The following is a 19,950-nucleotide window of genomic DNA, read 5'->3' on the forward strand; positions in this document are numbered from 1 at the left end:
TTTTTTTTAATCCGGTTGTCTGGCTTTTCTTATTGATGTGTGAGAGTTCTTTACATATTCTAGATACATGGCTTTTGTTGATTATATGTACTGCAAGTATTTTCTTGCATCCTCTGGCTTGGCTTTTCACTTTCTTTATGGAGGCTTTTGATGAACAGACATTCTTAGCTTTAATAAATTACATACACTAATCTTTTCTTTTATGGTTAATGCCTTTTTTTGTCCTGTTTAAGAAATATTTGCCCACTCAGTGTCACTTAGATATTCTCCTACATTAACTTCTAGATGAGATTGTTTAATTGTTCATATTCAAGTTTCATTCTTGTGCATGGTGTGAAGTAGGGGTCAGAGAGGCTCACTCTTTTCAGGAAGGTGTGGTTTTTGTTTTGTGGGTTTTTGTGGGTTTTTTTTTTTTTTTTTTTTTTTTTTTGAGACAGGGTCTTACTCTGGTGCCCAGGCTAGAGTGCAATGGTGCAATCATGGCTCACTGCAGCCTCAGCCTCCCAGGCTGAAGTAGTCTTCTCTTTTGCCTCAGCCGTCCGAGTACCTGGGGCCACAGGCATGCACCCCCACACCCAACTAATGTTTTATTTTTTTGTAGAGACTAGGTCTTGCAGTGTTGCTGAAGTTGGTCTCAAACTCCTGAGCTCAAGTAATGCTCCTGCCTCAGCCTCCCACAGTGCTGGGATTACAGGCGTGAGCCACCTTGCCCAGCCTCAAGATGTGTTTTTCACAAGCCCTCCATGTGTTTCAAGGGTTCTTTGAAAGTGAAGCCCCATCATAAGAAAGGGTTCAAGAGAGGAAATTCTCTGTTGAGATCCCAGGGAAGGAGTTTTGTCTTTCCAGATGGAATGACAGGTAATCCAGGATGTGAAACTTCTGGGGTGGAAAGAAAGGGAGAAGAAGGGAAGCAGGAAATGAGGCAGGAGGCAGGGAGGGAGCCTCGTCGCATTTCCACGTCTTCAGCATCCAAGATGGTGCCTGGCAGAAAGGAGGTGGCCCCTGGTGCTGTGTGGGGCTTTCTTGGTTTGGGGAAGGGAAGCAGAAGCCACTTTCCCCCAGGAGAGAGGCCTGGCTGGCCTAAGGGGCTGCCTGACCCTTCTCTCCACTCAAGGGAACAGTGAAGCTTCCGGCATGTTCAGGAAGCAGCAGAGAGCAGCAGCATGGCTGGAACGTGGATAAATGGGGTGCTGGTTACATCATTCTTTTTTTTTTTTTTTTTTTTTTTTTGCATGTCTGAAACATGTCGCCATATTAATTTGAAATAATACATGAACCTGATATTTGCCCAATAGTCACATGGCGCTTGGGTGGTCTCCCTTCTCATTTAATCCAGAGCCCGGGGCCTTGAGGACACCCTCCTCCCTCCAGCATTAGAGGAGACTGTCCACTCTTAAGTCACCCCGAGGGCTCCTGGGAGCCTCTCCAGGGGGCAGGAAACTGCCAGGACACCCGAAGTGCTCCTAACCCACAGCATCTCACTGAGTGAGTTCAGTAGCCTGTGCCTGGGGCTGGCTGGAGGTGTGAGGGCTCACCTGCAACGCCTGCTGAGTGTGGGAACATTCTGGGTCCTTGTCCTGGGTCTCCCTTCCCGGCCTGTCTGCTAATCTCACTGACAGCTACGGAGTCTACAGGGACCATGGCCCCAGGCCCTGCTCACTCTGCTGGGGCCTAGAACACACCCGGGGTACTCTGGCCGCTTATGTCTCCCTCCTGCCATCACACCTGGGTCCATGGAGGGGTAGGGGGTGCAGAGAATGGGGAGCCCATGGTATTGCACATTAACCCCCCCGAGTCTGGCCTTGGGTGCCTGCTTTCATACAACTCCTCCTTTTCACACCCCTAGCTCTTTGGGGCCAGATCACTATCCCATGTTACAGATCAGGAAGCTGCAGCCCAGAGAGGTGTAGCCACCTGCCCAAGGTCACACAGCAACTAAGTGCAGAAAGGTTTGAGCTTCACTGTGTACCCAATTCTCTCCCATCTCTAGGCCACAGGCTACCCATCTTTAAAATGAAAAAAAATCCCAGGGCTGGGCGCTATGGCTCATGCCTGTAATCCCAGCACTTTAGAAAGACGAGACGGGAGAGTCACCTGAGGCCAGGAGTTCGAGACCAGGCTGGCCAACATGGCGAAACCCCGTCTCTGCTGAAAATACAAAAAAAATTAGCCCGGCATGGTGGTGGGTGCCTGTAATCCCAGCTACTCAGGAGGTTGAGGCATGAGAATTGCTTGAATCTGGGAGGCGGAGGCTACAGTGAGCCGAGATCGCACCATTGCACTCCAGCCTGGGCAACAAGGGTGAAACTCCGTCTCAAAAAAATAAATAAAAATAGGTATTAAAAGCCCAAATATCCTCGAAAGAGCGCTCCCAGGAGAAACAAGCTTGACCACCCTGCTATCAGGTTCCCGCTAACCACCAAGTCTGCCATGAAGAAGACAGAAGACGACGACACACTTGTATACACTGTGGATGTTAAAGCCGACAAGTACCAGATCAAATAGGCTGTGAAGAAGCTCTGTGACATGGATGTGGCCAAGGTCAGCACCCTGATTCGGCCGGATGGAGAGAAGAAGGCATATGTTCCACTGGCTCCTGATTACAGTGCTTTGGATGTTGCCAACAAAACTGGGATCATCTTGGCTGGGTGCGGTGGCTCATGCCTGTAATCCCAGCACTTTGGGAGGCTGAAGCCAGCGGATCACCTGAAGTCAGGAGTTTGAGACCAGCCTGGCCAACGTAGCGAAACCCTATCTCTACTAAAAATACAAAAATTAGCCAGGAATGGTGGTGCACGCCTATAATCCCAACTACTCAGGAGGCTGAGGTGGGAGAATCCCTTGAACCCAGGAGGCGGAGGTTGCAGTGAGCCGAGATTGTGCCATTGCACTCCAGCAAAAGCAACAGAGTGAGACCCTGCCTCAAAAAAAAAAAGAAAATTAAAAAATTAAGAAGTGATAATAATATGTGTATACATAAAGAGAGTGAGAACACAGATGTACAAAGCCATATATGTAAATAGCGTCTCAAGGACACATATATGTAAATAGCGTCTCAAGGACACATATATGTAAATAGCATCTCAAGGACACTGGAAGGTGGCGGCTTATTTTCAACAATAATTCTCAGTAAATCCATAGTTTGCCACCGGAGGGCAGTCTTCTTGCTGTGCGGAGGGGTCATGGGATCTCAGCTGGGATGTCCAGCCTGTGCCTCTCAAAACCCCTTGAAAGGAGGAGCAGAGGACTTGGGGCCCCATTTTCCATGTGGGGCTGAGCGAGGAAGGGGCAACCCCTTCCCCTCACACAGGCCCTTCACCTGTCCCAGCTCCTGGTGGAGAAGGAGGCAAGGGCCTGGGCGTCTGCCGCTGCCCAGAGAAGTCTGGCCCTGTGAATTTCCAGGCCCACCCTGCCTGGCTCATCAGCTCCAGCTGCTGTGAGGAAGAGGGAGGGAAGAGGGAGAGGGGAGCTAGGATGTGCCCCTGCCTGCGAGGGAAGGAGGGATCAGAAAGCGAAGAGTGGGAGGGGGAAGCCCAAGGACTGGAGGGGGGGCTTTTGGGTGGAGTTCCCCGCAGGTTCAAGGCAAAGTGAGGTGTCCACAAGGTAATGAGCTGTGCAGCCGGAGGCCCTCGGCCCCACCTTAGTGGCAACAAGATGAAGAGAGGGTGGCCTAAAACCTTACGATTTCTAGGCCGGTCTATTTTCAGGTTGGTTTGGTTTTCCCTACAAGACCAGTTACAGTTCACTTTCCAAAAGCCCCGCCTGGTCTCAGCCGGACCATACCTGTGGGAGACAAGTCTACGAGTTGCGGGGTGGGCGGGGAGTCAAATCAAATGCAAAATCCCCGAAGGGGCCAGAGCTGAGCAGGGCCAGTGAGGTAAGTACCCCTCCCCTCCCTGTCTCCCGGGGATCTCCACTGCTGTGTGCTCCATTATTCAAGGTGAGGCCCCTGGCCAGCAGTGGGGGGCACCACCTGGGAACTTTGTCAAAATGCAGAACCCCAGACCTCCCTAATTGGAATCTGCATTTTAACAAGAGCCCCAGGGAGTTTGAGATGCGCTGGCCTAGCAGAAGCTGAGCAGAAAGAAGTGCAAATGCTGGACGGTTTGCTTTCCATAGCAAAAGTAATTCTAATAGCCAATCACTGCCAACCCATTTTACAGATGGGGAGACTGAGACATAAGGATGAGAAATCTGCCCAAAGTCACACAGCTGGTCAGTGTTAGAGCCAGTATTTGGCACGTGCTCTGATCCACCAGCTTCTGCTGCCTGGGGTGGGGGGTGTGCTGTAGTCCAGAATTACAGCAGGTAGGGACTGTGGGGAGGGCATCCCAGATGGGGACAGGCATGTCCAAAGGCCGAGAAACTAGGCCCGGCACAGAGGCTCTGAGATCCCTGCTCCCCACTCCCCATGAGACTGAGGTGGTTTGTTTGTTTGTCTGTTTGTTTGTTTGTTTGTTTTAAGACAGAGTACTCGCTGTCTCTGTTGCCCAGGCTGGAGTGCAGTGGCGTGATCTCGGCTCACTGCAACCTCCACCTCCCGCGTTCAAGCAATTCTCCTGCCTCCGCCTCCCAAGTAGCTGGGACTACAGGTGCTTGGCATCACACCTGGCTAATTTTTGTATTTTTAGTAGAGGGGGGGGTTTCACCATGTTGGCCAGGCTGGTCTCGAACTCCTGACCTCAACTGAGCCACCCACCTCAGCCTCCCAAAGTGCTGGGATTACGGGAGTGAGTCACCATGCCTGGCCGAGACTGACTGCTTTTTGAAATGCTTGCTTCTCCCTGGCCCCCAACCTATCACTAGTTCTGTTTAACCTGCAGTTTTACCCCCACATCTACCAGCTCTTCCTCACCTTCCTGCCGTCTGGACTTGACAGTGGCCACCTGAGGGTCTCCTCTCGTCTACCCTATCCACCGCACCCAGCTCCCAGTGCAGACACCAGACTGATCTTTTGAAAACACGATCTATTGTCTTCCCCTCCATCCTATCGAAGACCCTCAGATGGCTTCCAACCCAGCTAAGAATAAAGCCCAAAGTCCTGTGTTTGCTTCTATAGCTCATATATTAAAATTGGAGCAATACAGAAATTAGCATGGCCCCTGCATAAGGATGATACGGAAATTCATGAAACAGTTCATATAAAAAAAAAAAAAGAAAAAAACCCCAAAGTCTTAACAGTGGCCCAAGAGGCCCTGCCCTCCTTGCCTGCCTGTGAAGTCCCTGGTACTCTCTCCTACCAGCCTCTTTTTGCCACTGGCACCCCACGGGCACCCCACTCCCTGCGGCAGCCTGTGCATGCTGTTCCTCTGCCTGCACCAGTCCCTAAATCCAGCGTACCCCCATTCATCCTTGGGACCTCACTCATGAGTGCCACTTCCTCTGGGAAGCCCTCTCTGATCACCCCCATCCAGGTCATGTGCTGTGTCCCTACCGGAAGCTCTAGGGGACTATTGGTTTCCTTGCTCACTAAGGTTGTTGGTAGAATTCAGTTCCTTGTGGTTGTAGGACTAAGGTCTTGTTTCTTTTCTGACAGCCAACTAAGGGCTGTTCCCTGCTTCTAGGGACTGTGGCATCCTTTGGCTCATGGCCCCCTTACTCCATCTGCAAAACCAGCAATAGTGAGCTGAGTCCTTCTCACATCACATTTCTCTCTTTGCCTCTATCATCTTTCTCTAACACAGCCAGGAAGGGTTATCTGCTTTTAAGGACTCATGTGATTAGATTGGGCCCACCCTGATAATCCAGGATAATCTTCCTATCTCAAGATCCATACTCTCGGGATTAGAATGTGTGAACATTTGGCTGGGCGCACTGGCTCTCACTTAAAATCCCGGCTCTTTGAGAGGCTGAGGCAGGAGGATCACTTGAGCTCAGGAGTTTGAGACCAGCCTGGGCAACACAGCAAAGGAGAAAACCCATCTCTACAAAAGATACAAAAATTAGCTGGGCATCGTGGAATGCACCGGTAGTCCCGGGAGGCTGAGATGGGAGAATCTCTTGAGCTGTGGTTGGGCCACTGCATTCCAGCCTGGGTGACAGGGTGAGACCCTCTCCTAAATTAACAAAGTAGAACGTATGGACATTTTAGAGGACTATGAGTCTGCCGCCACACCCCCACGCCTAAGCAACCACTAGACTATATTACCACACGCTGAACTCAGTCACCTCCTAACTGTGGGACCCTGAACCCCTCTCTCCACACTGAGTGCTCACTTGAGCTCCAGACCAACAGACTACCTGAAACTAAAGTCATCCTCCTCCCCCTCTTTAAACACACCCACAGGTACACAGGGTCCATCTCCAGCCACAGGCAGCACCTCTCCCAGTTGTCCCACCTGCAAGCAGGTGCCGAGTTGAGCTTCCCCCAGTTCCTGCACAGCTGAGGAAGAGTGTGCGGGGCCCCATGCTGCCTGGCCCCAGGGTTGGAGGTAAAACCCAAAGACAGTGGACACGGAAACAGCATAGAGGGTGGAGCCTGGAGTTCCTGGCTGGAAGGAACTCAGGGACAGGCAAGTACCTTGAAATAATGTTCGTGTAAGAGTTGAAGAAACAAGGAAAAAACATGAAAAGTGGCTTACCAGTCAAAGACAGGTTTATTTTGGAAAATAAAACTGAGAGGGGCTTCTGGCCAATTTCGGTCAGCAGCATTTTCTCTTACAGACTAAGGGTATTTAAGGGTTCTGGGAGGGCGCTTATCGCAGGCAAGGAATGTTTGTGTATGGAGGAGAGTTTTACTGCATGCTGGGAATGTCTGTGGTCAGAGGGAAGGTTATCTCGGGGCTGGCATGTCTCTGGTCGGACAGGGGTGTTTATCTTAGTGTTGGAATGTTTTTCGTTGGAGGTATCATTTGTGGTTTATGGTCATGCTGACATTAGCCATTAGGCTGATGTTTTGGGGTTGGATTTAGGCGGTTTCTAATCAAGGAGAACTTAAAATGGCGATGCTTGTCCAAGATGGTGACAATCCTGCTCTGTCAGTTAGCAAGAATCATACCATCCTCACTGGGTGCCTATTGTCGTGTGGGATGTCATGTGACATGAGAGGGGGTCTGTGGTCAGCAGAATAGCACCCCCTAAAGATAACCACTTCCTAATCCCCAGGACCTAGGGTGACATATTCATATATGTGCTCATATACGTCACCCTACATGGCAACGGGGAATCGGGGCGGTAGATGGCGTTGAGGTTGTGAACCCGCTGACTTTGAGATGGGAGATTCCCCCTGGATTATCCAGGTGAGCCAATGCAATTTAAGGGAACTTAAAAATGCAAGAGGGAGGCAAAAGAGAGAGTCAGGGAGTCAGAAAAAGAGATGAGCACAGAAGCTCTTCACTGTCACTTCCCAAATAAGTTTCATCAAATGCTGGGGCTACAGGATAGTAACAGATGACAGGCAAAAGAACAAGGCCAGGCGTGGTGGTTCACACCTCTAATCCCAGCACTTTGGGAGGCCAAGGTGAGAGGACTGCTTAACCCAGGAGTTCAAGACCAGCCTGAACAACATAGCAAGACCCTGTCTTTATTTTAAAAAAAAAAAAAAAAAAAAAATTGTTTTTTTAGACGGAGTCTCACTCTGTCACCCAGGCTGAACTGTAGTGGTGCAATCTCGGCTCACAGTAACCTCTGCCTCCCAGGTTCAAGCAATTCTCCTGACTCAGCCTCCTAAGTAGCTGGGATTACAGGCATGTGCCACCACACCTGGCTAAGTTTTGTATTTTTAGTAGAGATGGGGTTTCAGCATGTCTCAAACCCATAACCTCAAGTGATCCACCTGCCTCGGCCTCCCAAAGTGCTGGGATTACAGGCATGAGCCACTGTGCCCGGCCCAAAAATTTAAAAAATTAAAAAAATTTAATTAGCTGGGCATGGTAGCACGTGCCTGCAGTCCCAGCTACTCAAGGAACTAAGGTGGCAGGATTGTTTGAGTCCAGGAATTTGAGGTTACAGTGAACTACGATTGTAACACTGCACTCCAGCCTGGGTGACAGAGTGAGACCCTGTCTCACAAATAAATAAACAAACAAAAAAAAATCACTGGAGTCCATTTGAGAGATATCCATTTTAGATCACGGGGCCTCTCAGAGCCTTTGATGTGCTTTCTTACTCTCTAATTCTCCAAGGAAGGATATGGGGGCTAGTCAGAAAAATCTGCAATGTTTCTCAAACTTCATTGGCCGTAGAACCTTTTTTCTCAGAACTGCCATTGCCAGAAAGTGACTGGGAAATGTTGCCTTTGGCACTAGGGAAGCATTAAAGGGTTTCAGGACCATTCATGTGGTGGGGAGGTGGACAGGATGGAGGAGAGCGAGTCCACTTTACCAAGATCACGTCTTGAGTCCGAATTTAGCAAACTGCTTGATCCTCCCTTCCCGCCGAGAAATCCCTCCTGCCCCACAGAAATCCCATGCCAGCTCCATGAGCCAATTGTTCAGACTGCAGGGATCCTGAAGGTTCCAAGGCCGAAGCAAGTGTTAGAGCTGCATCCTTAGCTACACCTCAGACGGGGTAAAACCCACCCAGCCCTGAAGTACGTTCCCAGGCAGCAACAGCCACCACGGGACGATGGCAGCTACAAAGAAAAATGTAGTGGGCCAGGCGCAATGGCCCCCACCTGAAGTCACAGCCCTTTGGGAGGCCGAGGCAGGCAGATTATTTGAGGTGAGGCGTTTGAGACCAGCTTGGCCACCATGGTGAAACCCCATCTCTAGTGAAAATACATGAAAATTAACCAGGCGTGGCGGTGAATGCCTGTAGTCCCAGTTACTCGGGAGCCTGAGGCAGGAGAATCGCTTGAACTCGGGAGGTGGGGGTTGCACTGAGCCACGATCTCACCACTGCACTCCAGCCTGGGTGACAGAGCGAGACTCTGTCAAAAAAAAAAAAGAAAAAGGAAAGGAAAAGGAAAAGGAAATGAAAGGAAAGAAAAGGAAAGGAAAGGAAGAAAGGAAGAAAGGAAAGAGACAAAGAAGAGAGGGAAGGGAGGGAGGGAGGAAAATGTAGTGGACGTGAAGAAAAAGGAAACGGGGCCCAGCTCCCCGGGAATATTCAACTTTCTGATCCTCTTGGAGGTGCCTTGGGTTCCTGTGTCAGCCTCAGGCCACTTGCTCAGAAGGGGCTTGTGTATTTACTTTTTGTTTGTTTGTTTGTTTTTAAGACAGGGCCTCGCGGTCACCCAGGCTGGAGTGCAGTCTGCGATCATGAACACAGCTCACTACAGCCTTGACCTCCGGGGCTCAAGTGATCCTCTCACCTCAGCCTCCTGAGGTGCTGGGACCACAGGTGCGTACCACCATGCCCAGCTCATTGTTTGTTGTCCAGGCTGTTCTCAAACTCCTGGGCTCATAAGATCCTCCTGCCTCGGCCTCCCAAAGTGCTGGGAATACAGGCGTGAGCCTTTGAGTCCAGCCTGGTGTGTTTCCTTGCCCACCTTCCTCTCCTAGACTGTGTGTGGGGAAGGGGCGGGGCACATGCCCCCCAGACCGTTTGGAGAGAGAGAACTCTTGGCCTGGCCGCTGCATCCTGGCCTCCCTCACCTGACTCAAGAGCGGGAAGGGTGCCTGCCCTGGCTGGGAAGGTGAAGGTGGGGTTTAGGAGTTTCCTGGTCTCGGCAGGTTGGAACAATTTCAGGAGACTGTGCGGAGGCCACACTACCTGTGCACTCCCTGAGACCAGGAACCATACCTGGCAGGCAGCAGGCCATCAAGAAAGTTAATTGCTGAAATGAAGCTGTGGGTGACACCTCCAGGAGTTCTCAGCTCCCTGGAGGACCCAAGAACCCAAGGGGAGCCTGCTGGGTGGGGCTTCCAAAGCAGGCCCCAGGCTTGCCCCAACCATGGGCGCTGATGTGCTGTTTGACCTCTGACCCCTTCTGCTGCCTCCAGAGCCCTGGGCAAAGCTGGCGAGGACAGTGGCACCATCTATGGTGCAGAGCCTCGTCACTGCAAACTCTGGAGGCTCCATCCCCCACTGACCCAGGTGGAAGTGAAGATGGGCTCCTCTGGACTCCCACAGGCCCCAGACAGTCCCCGACACAGCACTGGCCACCCTCTCCTCTGTCTTCCCCTTCCCACACTGCCACCCATCGAGGGCAAGGACTGGAACTGGTTCATCTCCAAGACTGTATCCACAATGCCCAGCATACAACAGGCACCTAATAAGGCTCACCTTTATTTACACAGCACTTACTGTGTCCAGGAGCTATTCTCAGCCCTTGGCACATATTAACTCCTGTCATCCTTACACCAGCCCTACAATACAAGGTAGCTACTGTTATTAGCCCATTTTATAGATAGGGAAACCGAGGCACACAGAGGTAACTTAACTTGCTCAAGGTCACCAGCTAGTGTCAGAAGTAAGGGATTACCCTGACAGGCTGACAAAAAAGTTCATACCTTTAACCAAATACCCTACTCTCAAAGGTGGCTCATGCTTCTAATCCCAGTACTCTGGGAGGCCGAAACGGGTGGATTACTTGAGGTCAGGAGTTCGAAACCATCTTGGCCAACATGGTGAAACCCCATCTCTAGTAAAAATACAAAAATTAGCTGGCATGGTGGTGAGTGCTTGTAATCCCAGCACTTTGGGAGGCCAAGGCGGATGGATCACTTGAGGCCAGGAGTTCGAGGCCAGCCTGGCTAACATGGTGAAACCCGTCTGTACTAAAAATACAAAAATTAGCTGGGTGTGGTTGTGGGTGCCTGTAGTTCCAGCTATTAGGGAGGCTGAGGCAGGAGAATCACTTGAACCCAGGAGGTGGAGGTTGCAGTGAGCCAAGATCACACCACTGCACTCCAGCCTGGGCAACAGAGCAAGACTCCATCTCAAAAAAAAAAAAAAAAAAGAGAGAGAGAGAGGAAATGTGAGGACGGAAGGACAGTTCAGAGTGATGCAGGGCCAGGGGCCAAGGAACACAGGCAGCTTCTAGAAGCCGGAAAAAGGCAAGGAAACATTTTGCCACAGCATATCCAGAAGAAAACCATAGCTCCACTGCCTTATCATAGACTGTTTTCCTTTTTTTGAGACAGAATCTTGCTCTGTCACCCAGGCTGGAGTGCAGTGGTGGGATCTCGGCAAACTGCAACCTCTGCCTCCCAGGTTCAAGCAATTATCGTGCCTCAACCTCCCAAGTAGCTGGGACTACAGGCACATACCACCATGCCCAGCTCATTTTTGGATTTTTAGCAGGGACAGGGTTTTGCCATGTTGGCCAGGCTGCTCTCAAACTCCTGGCCCCAAGCATCTGCCCACCTCAGCCTCCCAAAGTGCTGGAATTACAGACTTGTCATAGACTTTTGACCACCAGGACTACAAGAGAATACCTTCATGTTCTAAGCCACCAAATGTGTGCTAATTTGTTATAGCAGCAGAAGAAAACGAACATATACTGTAACCAGGATGAATAAAAGAGCCTATGCTTGGGTTGGAATGAATGAACAGGATAATGTGGAGGCCAAAAAAGGGGGATCTTGGGTTAGGTTAATAGAAGTAAGGTGGCCGGGCACGGTGGCTCAAGCCTGTAATCCCAGCACTTTGGGAGGCCGAGACGGGCAGATCATGAGGTCAGGAGATCGAGACCATCCTGGCTAACACGGTGAAACCCCGTCTCTACTAAAAAAATACAAAAAACTAGCCGGGCGAGGTGGTGGGCGCCTGTAGTCCCAGCTACTTGGGAGGCTGAGGCAGGAGAATGGTGTAAACCTGGGAGGCGGAGCTTGCAGTGAGCTGAGATCCGGCCACTGCACTCCAGCCTGGGCGACAAAGCGAGACTCCGTCTCAAAAAAAAAAAAAAAATAGAAGTAAGGTGAGTCTACTGGGGAGTGGTCTCTGACCCAGGTGGCACCAGGAATTCTACAGTGGACTCTGGTACCCAGAGATCCACATCAGCGGCTTGGAGTCTATAGATGGCTCCATACTTCAACACCCAACCCCTACTTGTACTTGAGCATGGGCAAACTAGAACTTTTCTCCAAAACACCTATTCCATCCTTCACTTGTTTTTTTCCACTTCCCAAAATGACACCTCCCTGCAGCCAGACACTGAGCTCCCAAATATGGACGGGATCCCTGATTTCCCCCCGCCCTCTGTGCTCCCTGCAGACCCATCCACGGGGTCTGCTTGATTCTAGCTTGAAAGCACATTCCAGCTGGGCACAGTGGCTCATGCCTGTAATCCCAGCACATAGGAGGCAAAGGCAGGAGGATCACCTGAGCCCTGGGAGTTTGAGACCAAACTGGGCAACATAGCGAGACCCTGTCTCTACATAGGCAGGCGGATCATGAGGTCAGGAGATCGAGACCCTCCTGGCTAGGACAGTGAAACCCCGTCTCTACTAAAAATACAGAAACAAAATTAGCCAGGCGTGGTGGCAGGTGCCTGTAGTCCCAGCTACTTGGGAGGCTGAGGCGGGAGAATGGCGTGAACCTGGGAGGCGGAGCTTGCAGCTAGCCGAGATCGCACCACTGCACTCCAGCCTGGGCGACTGAGCAAGACCCTGTCTCAAAAAAAAAAAAAGAAGAAAAAGTACATTCCCACCTCTGCTCACCCCTCCCCTGGATCACTGCAATGACCTGGCTTCCTACTCCCATCCTGCCTGCTCCCCCCACCTCCCAGCCCCCACAGCAGACAGAGGGAACTTGAAATATATCATGCAGTATCACTCCCCTGCCAAAAACCTGACCACAGTCCACAAAGGTCTGCACGATCTACCAACTTTCCTGCCACCTGCTCCTAACCACCCGTCTTCACTCACTTCCCTCCAGCCACACCGGCCTCCTTCCTGTTCCTCCAGCCTCTTGGGGCTTTTACCCCCTGGGCCTGGATGCTCTTCTACTAACCTCCCACTGGCTTCCTCCCTCTTTTCATTCCGTGTGTGTGTGTTACGCTCTGCAAATCCTGTTTTCCCCATCTTAGGGAGCCGTCCATCTCTCTCACACTGCAGGATTCTAATCCTCTCATTGCAGCTAGCAGCAGTCTGTTGACTGTCACCCCGTCACCCCGTGGAAAGTCAGTTCCACGGAGCAGAGACCTGGCTATACGGTGCATGGATGAACGTGCAGCACCCAGAGTACTCCCTGGCATGCAGAAGGTGCTCAATAAATGTTTGTGGAATGAATGAATTGAAGAGAACAGGCAGATGAGGAGCCTTGAGCTCATGATACATGAGGAATAAATGTTGGAGGACAGGTGTGTGACTGGCTGAGAGACTGCGGGGACCCAAGGTCACAGTCTTCACATTACCAGAGGCACTTCTGAGGAACACAGAGGTGACTCATTTTCAAAACTAGATTTCAGGCAAGGCATAGTGGCTCACGCCTGTATTCCCAGCACTTCAGGAGGCTGAGGCGGGTGGGTCACCTGAGGTCAGGAGTTTGAGACCAGCCTGGCTAACATGGTGAAATTCTGTCTCTGCTAAAAATACAAAAATTAGCCAGGCGTGATGGCATGCACCTGTAATCCCAGCTACTTATGGAGGCTGAGGCAAGAAAATCACTTGAACCTGGGAAGCAGAGGTTGCAGTGAACCGAGACGGCACCATTGCACTCCAGCCTGGGCAACAAGAGCGAAACTCCATCTTCTCAAAAAAAAAAAAAAAAAAAAAAAAAAAAGGCCAGGCGCAGTGGCTCATGCCTGTAATCCCAACACTTTGAAAGGCGGAGGCGGGTGGATCATGAGGTCAGGAGTTCGAGACTAGCCTGGCCAGCATGGTGAAACCCCATCTCTACTAAAAATACAAAAAATTAGCCAGGCATGGTGGTGCATGCCTGTAGTCCCAGTTACTTGGGAGGCTGAGGCAGGAGAATTGCTTGAACCCAGGAGGTGGAGGTTGTAGTGAGCCGTGATCGCGCCACTGCACTCTAGCCTGGGCAACAGAGAGAGACTCCATCTCAAAAAAAGAAAAAAAGAAAAAAGAAAAGAAAGAAACTAGATTTCAGTGTATCATGAAGATCGTCTAAATACCAAAGCTAACCCAGGATGGCGTGAGCTGCCTCGGCACGGAGCAAGCATCCTGTCATGGGGGACATACAAGCAGAGGCCGAATGAAAGTCCCTGGAGCTGTGCCTGACCCAGAACAGCTGCTCATTTCAGATCTGCTGAATGCATGCATGCATGAATACTTGCATCAATGTCACCCAAGGACTTAAGCATGCAGGGAGTAACTAGACTGAGCCATGTATAAAAAGTCCCTCCCCACCAGCGAGGCCACGAGAATGCCCAGTGGTTTTCAACCGTAGATACCGGAAGGAGGTCCCCCACCCCCACCCCAGTATCCCCAGGGCGGACCTGGGAGGGGAGAGAGAGAAGTGGAGAACTGGTGTGGCCCAGAGCTGCCTTTTTTTTTTTTTTTTTTGACATTCTACGTGTCTAGTCTGTGGCTTAGGTGGGCGCTACCCCGACCAGTCCTGGAACTGTGAGCAAGACTCTCCCCTACCTCTGGGCGTCCGCATTGAATCCTTGTCTGTGAAATGAGAACCGTCATCCCAGATGGGCCACCCCCAGCGTCAGCGCACTGGCGGGACAAGCTGGCCAAGGCTGGGCTAATCTACCGTCATCGCCAAGGACCCTCGAGCCTCCCGGACTCCCCCGGCCCAGACACAATCATCCTTCAGCCCCATTTTCCTTCTGATGATTGTCGTGATGTGAAGAAGGGTGATGAGGGAGTATGCAAACCTTAGAATGAATCACAATCTGCTCAAGAAACAAGTTTAAGTCAGATATGAGTGGGAGCAGAAGCAGAAACTTACAGTAAACGCCCCTCCTTCCGGCACTCACGCTCTCAGGCTGAGTAACGCGACTCCCTGTCCCCAGAGCGCTTGTGCTGCCTCGGGAAGGGCTTCGATTAAGACAAACCAGGCCTTCCTTCCACCCCTTCAGGGTCCCCTCCTCTCCAGGTCCCCTCGTCCTGCCTCCCTGCAGGATTTGAGCAGCTCTGGAAATGTCCCCTTTGCAAAACAAAACCAGAAAATCTCTCCCGCCCTCTTGTCACTCCCTGAAATTCCATTAGCACTCCACTCTGTGGGGTAACTAGCTAAGCTTTTAAAGTTAAATTGCTAGGTGGAGAAGTCACACATAGAGCTTTTCTATCACCCCAACTAAAATTCCTTTATTTGATTTTTTATTTTTATTTTTTGGAAACCCAGTCGCACTGTCACCCAGGCGGGAGTGCAGGCTCACTGCAACCTCCGCCTTCTGGGTTCAAGTGATTCTCCTGCCTCAGCCTCCTGAGTAGCTGGGATTACAGGCGCCTGCCACCACACCCAGCTAATTTTTGTATTTTTAGTAGAGAGGGGGTCTCACCATGTTGACTAGGCTGGTCTCGAAGTAATCTGCCAGCCCACCGTGGCCTCCCAAAGTGCTGGGATTACAGGTGTGAGCCACCGCGCCCGGCCCCAGCTAAGATTCATTCATGAGAACCTTCCTGGTCCCAGCCTGCACACTCACTCAGAACAAAGCTGCTTACATCTGGCTGGAATTGGGGGTACGTGGAAGTGGGAGGAAGGCTTGTGTAGCCTTAGCTCTGGCAAGGAACATGATGTTGGGGGAATTCTAAGTCTACTGAGTTCGCAAGAAGGCCGGGGCTTCCCCCACCCCTCAACCCCACCCCATGGTGCCTGGATGAAAAGGATGGAGCTATGGGGGAAAAATTTTTCTCTGCGGATATGCACCAGTTAACCCTGGGTCAGACTGCAAAAAACACAATTGGACAAGACAGTGACATGAAGCATCAGAGGCTAACCTCTCAGATGGTGACAGCTAGCAAGAAAGCATTCCCGCCTCAGAATACCAGGCGAAAAATGATGGAGTCTTGGGAAAAATCAAATAGAGATGAAAAAAGAATTTCAGGATGGGCACGGTGGCTCACGCCTGTAATTCCAACATTTTAGGATGCTGAGGCGGGAGGATCACTTGAGGCCAGAAGCTCGAGACCAGCCTGAACAACATGATGAAACCCCATCTCTACTAAAAATACAAAAATTAGCTGGGTGTGGTGGCAGATGCCTATAATCCCAGCCACTCGGAAGGCTGAGGCAGGAGAATCACTTGAACCCAGGAGGCAGAGGTTGCAGTGAGCTGAGATCGCGCCACTGCACTCCAGCCTGGGAGACAAAGTGAGACTGTCCCAAAAAATAAAAATAAATAAATAAAAATTTAGGCTGGGGGCAGTGGCTCACTCCTGTAATCCCAGCACTTTGGGATGCCGAGGGGGGCAGAGGAGTTCAAGACCAGCCTGACCGAGATGATGAAACCCTGTCTCTACTAAAAAACGAAAATTAGCCAGGCGTGATGGCAAGTGCCTGTAATCCTAGCTACTCGGGAGGCTGAGACAGTAGAATCGCTTGAACCCTGGAGAGGGTGGCTGCAGTGAGCCAAGATCGTGCCACTGCACTCCAGCCTGGGCAGCTGAGGGAGACTTCATCTCAAAAAAAAAAAAAAAAAAAAAAAAAAAAAAAAAAAAAAAGAATTTTAAACTCAAGGAAATTCAAACCCTAATTTGGGATTTTTTTTTTTTTTTTAACATAATGAGCTTCCTGAACCTTTACTGAAAAAAACAGAAGTGGGAGAAGGCTTGAGGGGTAAAAAGGAGTACTGTGTTGGGCAGGTAGCCCCTTCCACAAAGACCCCCTGAGTCCTGCGAAGAAATGACCTAGTGCCTGAGCCCAGAGAGACGCTCAGCTTCCCCGGTAGGTGAGAAATGCAAATTAAGGCAACAAGGATATAACCCTTTTCACTAATCACATTGAGAAAAATTAAAATGCTGATAAGATCAAATGTCGGTTAGGATGTGGGAAAGTTGCTACTCTCTTGGCCTGCTAACAGGAGGGTAAATTGTCCAGCCACCCTGGAAGGCAGTTCGGTGGTGTCTTTTCATTTGAATGCATTTTCACCCTGCAACCTCAGTATTCTCTTCTCAGTCTCTTGTCTAGGAAAGAATCACAGACATTTATTTCCAAAAGCATCCATATGGGGCTGTGCCCTGTAATAGCGAACAAAGAAAGAAAGAATAGTGGTGGCAACCTTAGCACCCATCCATCCAGGACGTAAATAAACTATGAAACATCCCATTTGGTAAAAGACCACATAGCATTTTAAAAGATAGGCAGAGGATGTGTAAGTTTCAGCATGGAAAGCTCACCAAGATGCCTCATAGACATTATAAAGCCAAATGAAGAACCATATGTACTGTAGGGTATAGTATATGGAAAACTCTATATATGTCTATAAAAACAATATAAATATAGACATGCATTTATAAAGGTCTGCAAAGGAAACACACCAAATCAATTACAGTGGCTACATCTTTGAAGGGATCAGGATGAGGAAGTTTCAAAAGACTTGGCTTTATCTGTAGCGTTTATCGTTTTGCTTTGAGGATATATTTGCATATTCCTTGTGCAATTAAATATATAGTATTTTTATTTTAAAAAGAGTACGGGAGGCCAGATGTGGTGGCTCATGCCTGTAATCTCAGCACTTTGGGAGGCTGAGACGGGAGGATCACTTGAGGTCAGGAGTTCAAGACCAGCCTGACCAACATGGTAAAACCTCGTCTTTACTGAAAATACAAAAATTAGCCAGGTGTGGTGGCGCATGCCTGTAATCCCAGCTACTTGGGAGGCTGAGGCAGGAGAATCACTTGAACCAGGAGGCAGAGGTTGCAGCAAGCCGAGATGGAGCCATTGCACTCCAGCATGGGCAACAAGAGTGAGACTCCACCTCAAAAAAAAAAAAAAAAAAAAAGGTGGGTATAGGAGTTCAGGCTGCAATGAGTTATGATGGCCCTCCAGCCTGGACAACAGAGTGAGACCCTGTCTCTAACATAAAAAAGTGGAGGGGGCTTCACTCTACAAAAAGGAAGTACATGAGCTTCAGCCGCCAAACCAGCAAAGCCCCCCAAGCCCCTCTCACATCCCTTCCTTTCCTTTATCTCCCCAAGACCTTGGCACCCCAAACTCACCTTCCCCCAGGTGAGGGCTTGCAGAGCTGGGACAGGACGTCTCTAGCTAGGGCTTTGTCCCCCCTGCCCTCTTGGGGGGAAGGGGCAACGCCTCACATTGCCCATGGGAGATGGAAGGGGGCACCTGGCTGTCCCCTTTGCTGCATAGATCCTCCCTCCTGCCTAAAGCCCACTCCCCCACTCTCCTCCCACTGCCTAAGGTTCAGATGACTAGAACTGATCCATAGCATGGATTCCTCTCTTCCTGTAGGCTTAAAGGGGAACTGGGTCCTCCCTCTCCCCAAGGGCGACCCACTGCTGGACCAACAGCCTGCTCCTTCCTTTCCCTCTGTGTCATTCAGCAGACATCCACTCACACCTACTATGGTTCTATGCAGGGGTCCACCAGGGTGCTGGGTCAGCTGAGGGCCTCTCTCTCAGGCAGCCCCTGGGCTCAGTGAAACACACCTGGTTACTTTGAGTTCTCCCCGCAGTGATTAATTTGGCGCTGGCCACTGGTAAGTGCTCAGTTTTCCTGAAGCAGTCCTCAAACCCAATTCTGAGGCAACCCACCATAGACTTCAGCCCCACCACTGACCTTCTTCCAGGGGCAAATGCCCACCACGTGCTCCAGCTAATTCAATCCACAGCGTTGCTTTGCCGGACGCGGGTTGGGGAAACTAATCCAGGTGGTCCTGCGCCCTCACCCCACTCTCACGCACAGCCAACTCCCCCTCCCTCTCTTGACCCTCCAGCCAGTGACCAGGTTAGGGAGGGGGCAAACAGGGGACCGCGCACACAGCAGGGTAGAGCGCGGACGACCAACCTCCCATGGCAAAGGGAGGTCCACCTGGCCTGCCCACGACCCCCACGGCCTCACCTGATCTGCCCAGGACCCCGACAGGCCAGCAGGTAGTCGGGACAAAAAGCGCCTCCCGCGTATGGCAGTGCGCTCGGTCCAGTTCATACTGAATGAATGAATCAGTCCCAGCCTTCGGGGGGTGCGGAGGAGGCGCCCCCCTCTAGCCCTTCAGCCAGCCTCCCACCTGTGGGTGCTTGCATATTCCGGTGTCCCTGCTTGTCACCCGCACCCCCTCACCCCAGCTGGGCAGGGAACGGAATGAGGAGTGTCCTCCCTTGCGTCCCACGCACCCCACACTGTCCGGGCTCTGGACGGCCGGCGCCTCCCCAGGCGCGCGTCACCCGCTTACCTGTGGGAAGGCTCGGAGCGCCCCCAGGAACAGCAGTCCCAGCGCGGCGAGGAGGGCGCGCATCCCCGGGGCCGGACGGGAGGTGGGCTGGCTGCCCGCGCCCACCTGGGAAGCGGGGGAAGTGCGCGGCGCCCACGTGCGGTCCCGGCGGTTCTCAGCCGCGCGCGTGGACTCAGGCTCCCGCACACTCCCGCCGCGGCCACCTAGTCCGCACCTAACGCACGCTGCGAAGTCACTTCAAAAGTGGTTGCTCCTCCGAGGTTTCAGCCTTAATTCTCCCGTATCAAATTGGTTCCAGGAACACTTAGCGGCAAGCGGCGAAGAAAAAAGGGGCAAACACGTGCAGAGATGACTCAGGAAAAGGCGCACTAGGAGACGCCTCCCTTAGCTGTTTGAATGGCCCGCCCCGGATTTGACCGAACTAGTGGTCCTGGCTCTAGGGAGTGTGCTGCCAGCCGCACCTGGGCGTGGGGGGAGCGGGGGCAGGCAGTTTCTGGCCCTGGAGGTGGGGACTCGCAGGATATTAGGAGGCCCCAAGGGGGTCCCAATGCCCCCACCCCCACTCCCGCCCCAAGAAACAGTGAAACGTGAGTGGTTTCCTGTCCCTGACATGATCAGCCAGGACCTTCTCCCATGCCCTTGTGATTCTTTGGAAGGGACAACTGGCCTAGGGAGGCTGCAGAAAAAAGCAACCATCACCCACCCATCCCCATTCATAAGCATTTGCTGTAAAAATGAATCAGTGAGTGGATGATAAGTTGCTGGAAGGATGGATGGATGGATGGATGGATGGATGGATGGAT

General features: G+C 51.4%; 1 protein-coding gene and 1 non-coding gene across 10 annotated transcripts in view; one reads left to right on the plus strand and one right to left on the minus strand.

Moving 5' to 3' along the window:
- The window catches only part of TNFRSF8 (TNF receptor superfamily member 8), an 80,837-nt gene extending 61,392 nt beyond the window's left edge, over window positions 1–19,445 (minus strand). For 6 of the 9 annotated variants that reach the window (XM_074019938.1, XM_065529757.2, XM_045380537.3 and 3 more), the window contains exon 1: window positions 19,148–19,445. In XM_074019938.1, coding sequence (XP_073876039.1) covers window positions 19,148–19,210 — 63 coding nt within the window. In that variant the 5' untranslated portion in view covers window positions 19,211–19,445. Of the gene's footprint in view, window positions 1–14,745; window positions 14,924–19,147 lie in introns of those variants that run through there. The other 3 variants (XM_074019966.1, XM_074019954.1, XM_065529766.2) reach the window with 1 other exon arrangement.
- On the plus strand, window positions 5,044–5,147 carry LOC123570937 (U6 spliceosomal RNA). The gene has a single exon (XR_006695166.1). It is a non-coding gene; the product is annotated as a U6 spliceosomal RNA (small nuclear RNA).
- Window positions 19,446–19,950: the final 505 nt, after the last annotated feature.

Source organism: Macaca fascicularis, chromosome 1 (genome assembly GCF_037993035.2).
Source record: "Macaca fascicularis isolate 582-1 chromosome 1, T2T-MFA8v1.1".
Taxonomy (NCBI): domain Eukaryota; kingdom Metazoa; phylum Chordata; class Mammalia; order Primates; family Cercopithecidae; genus Macaca; species Macaca fascicularis.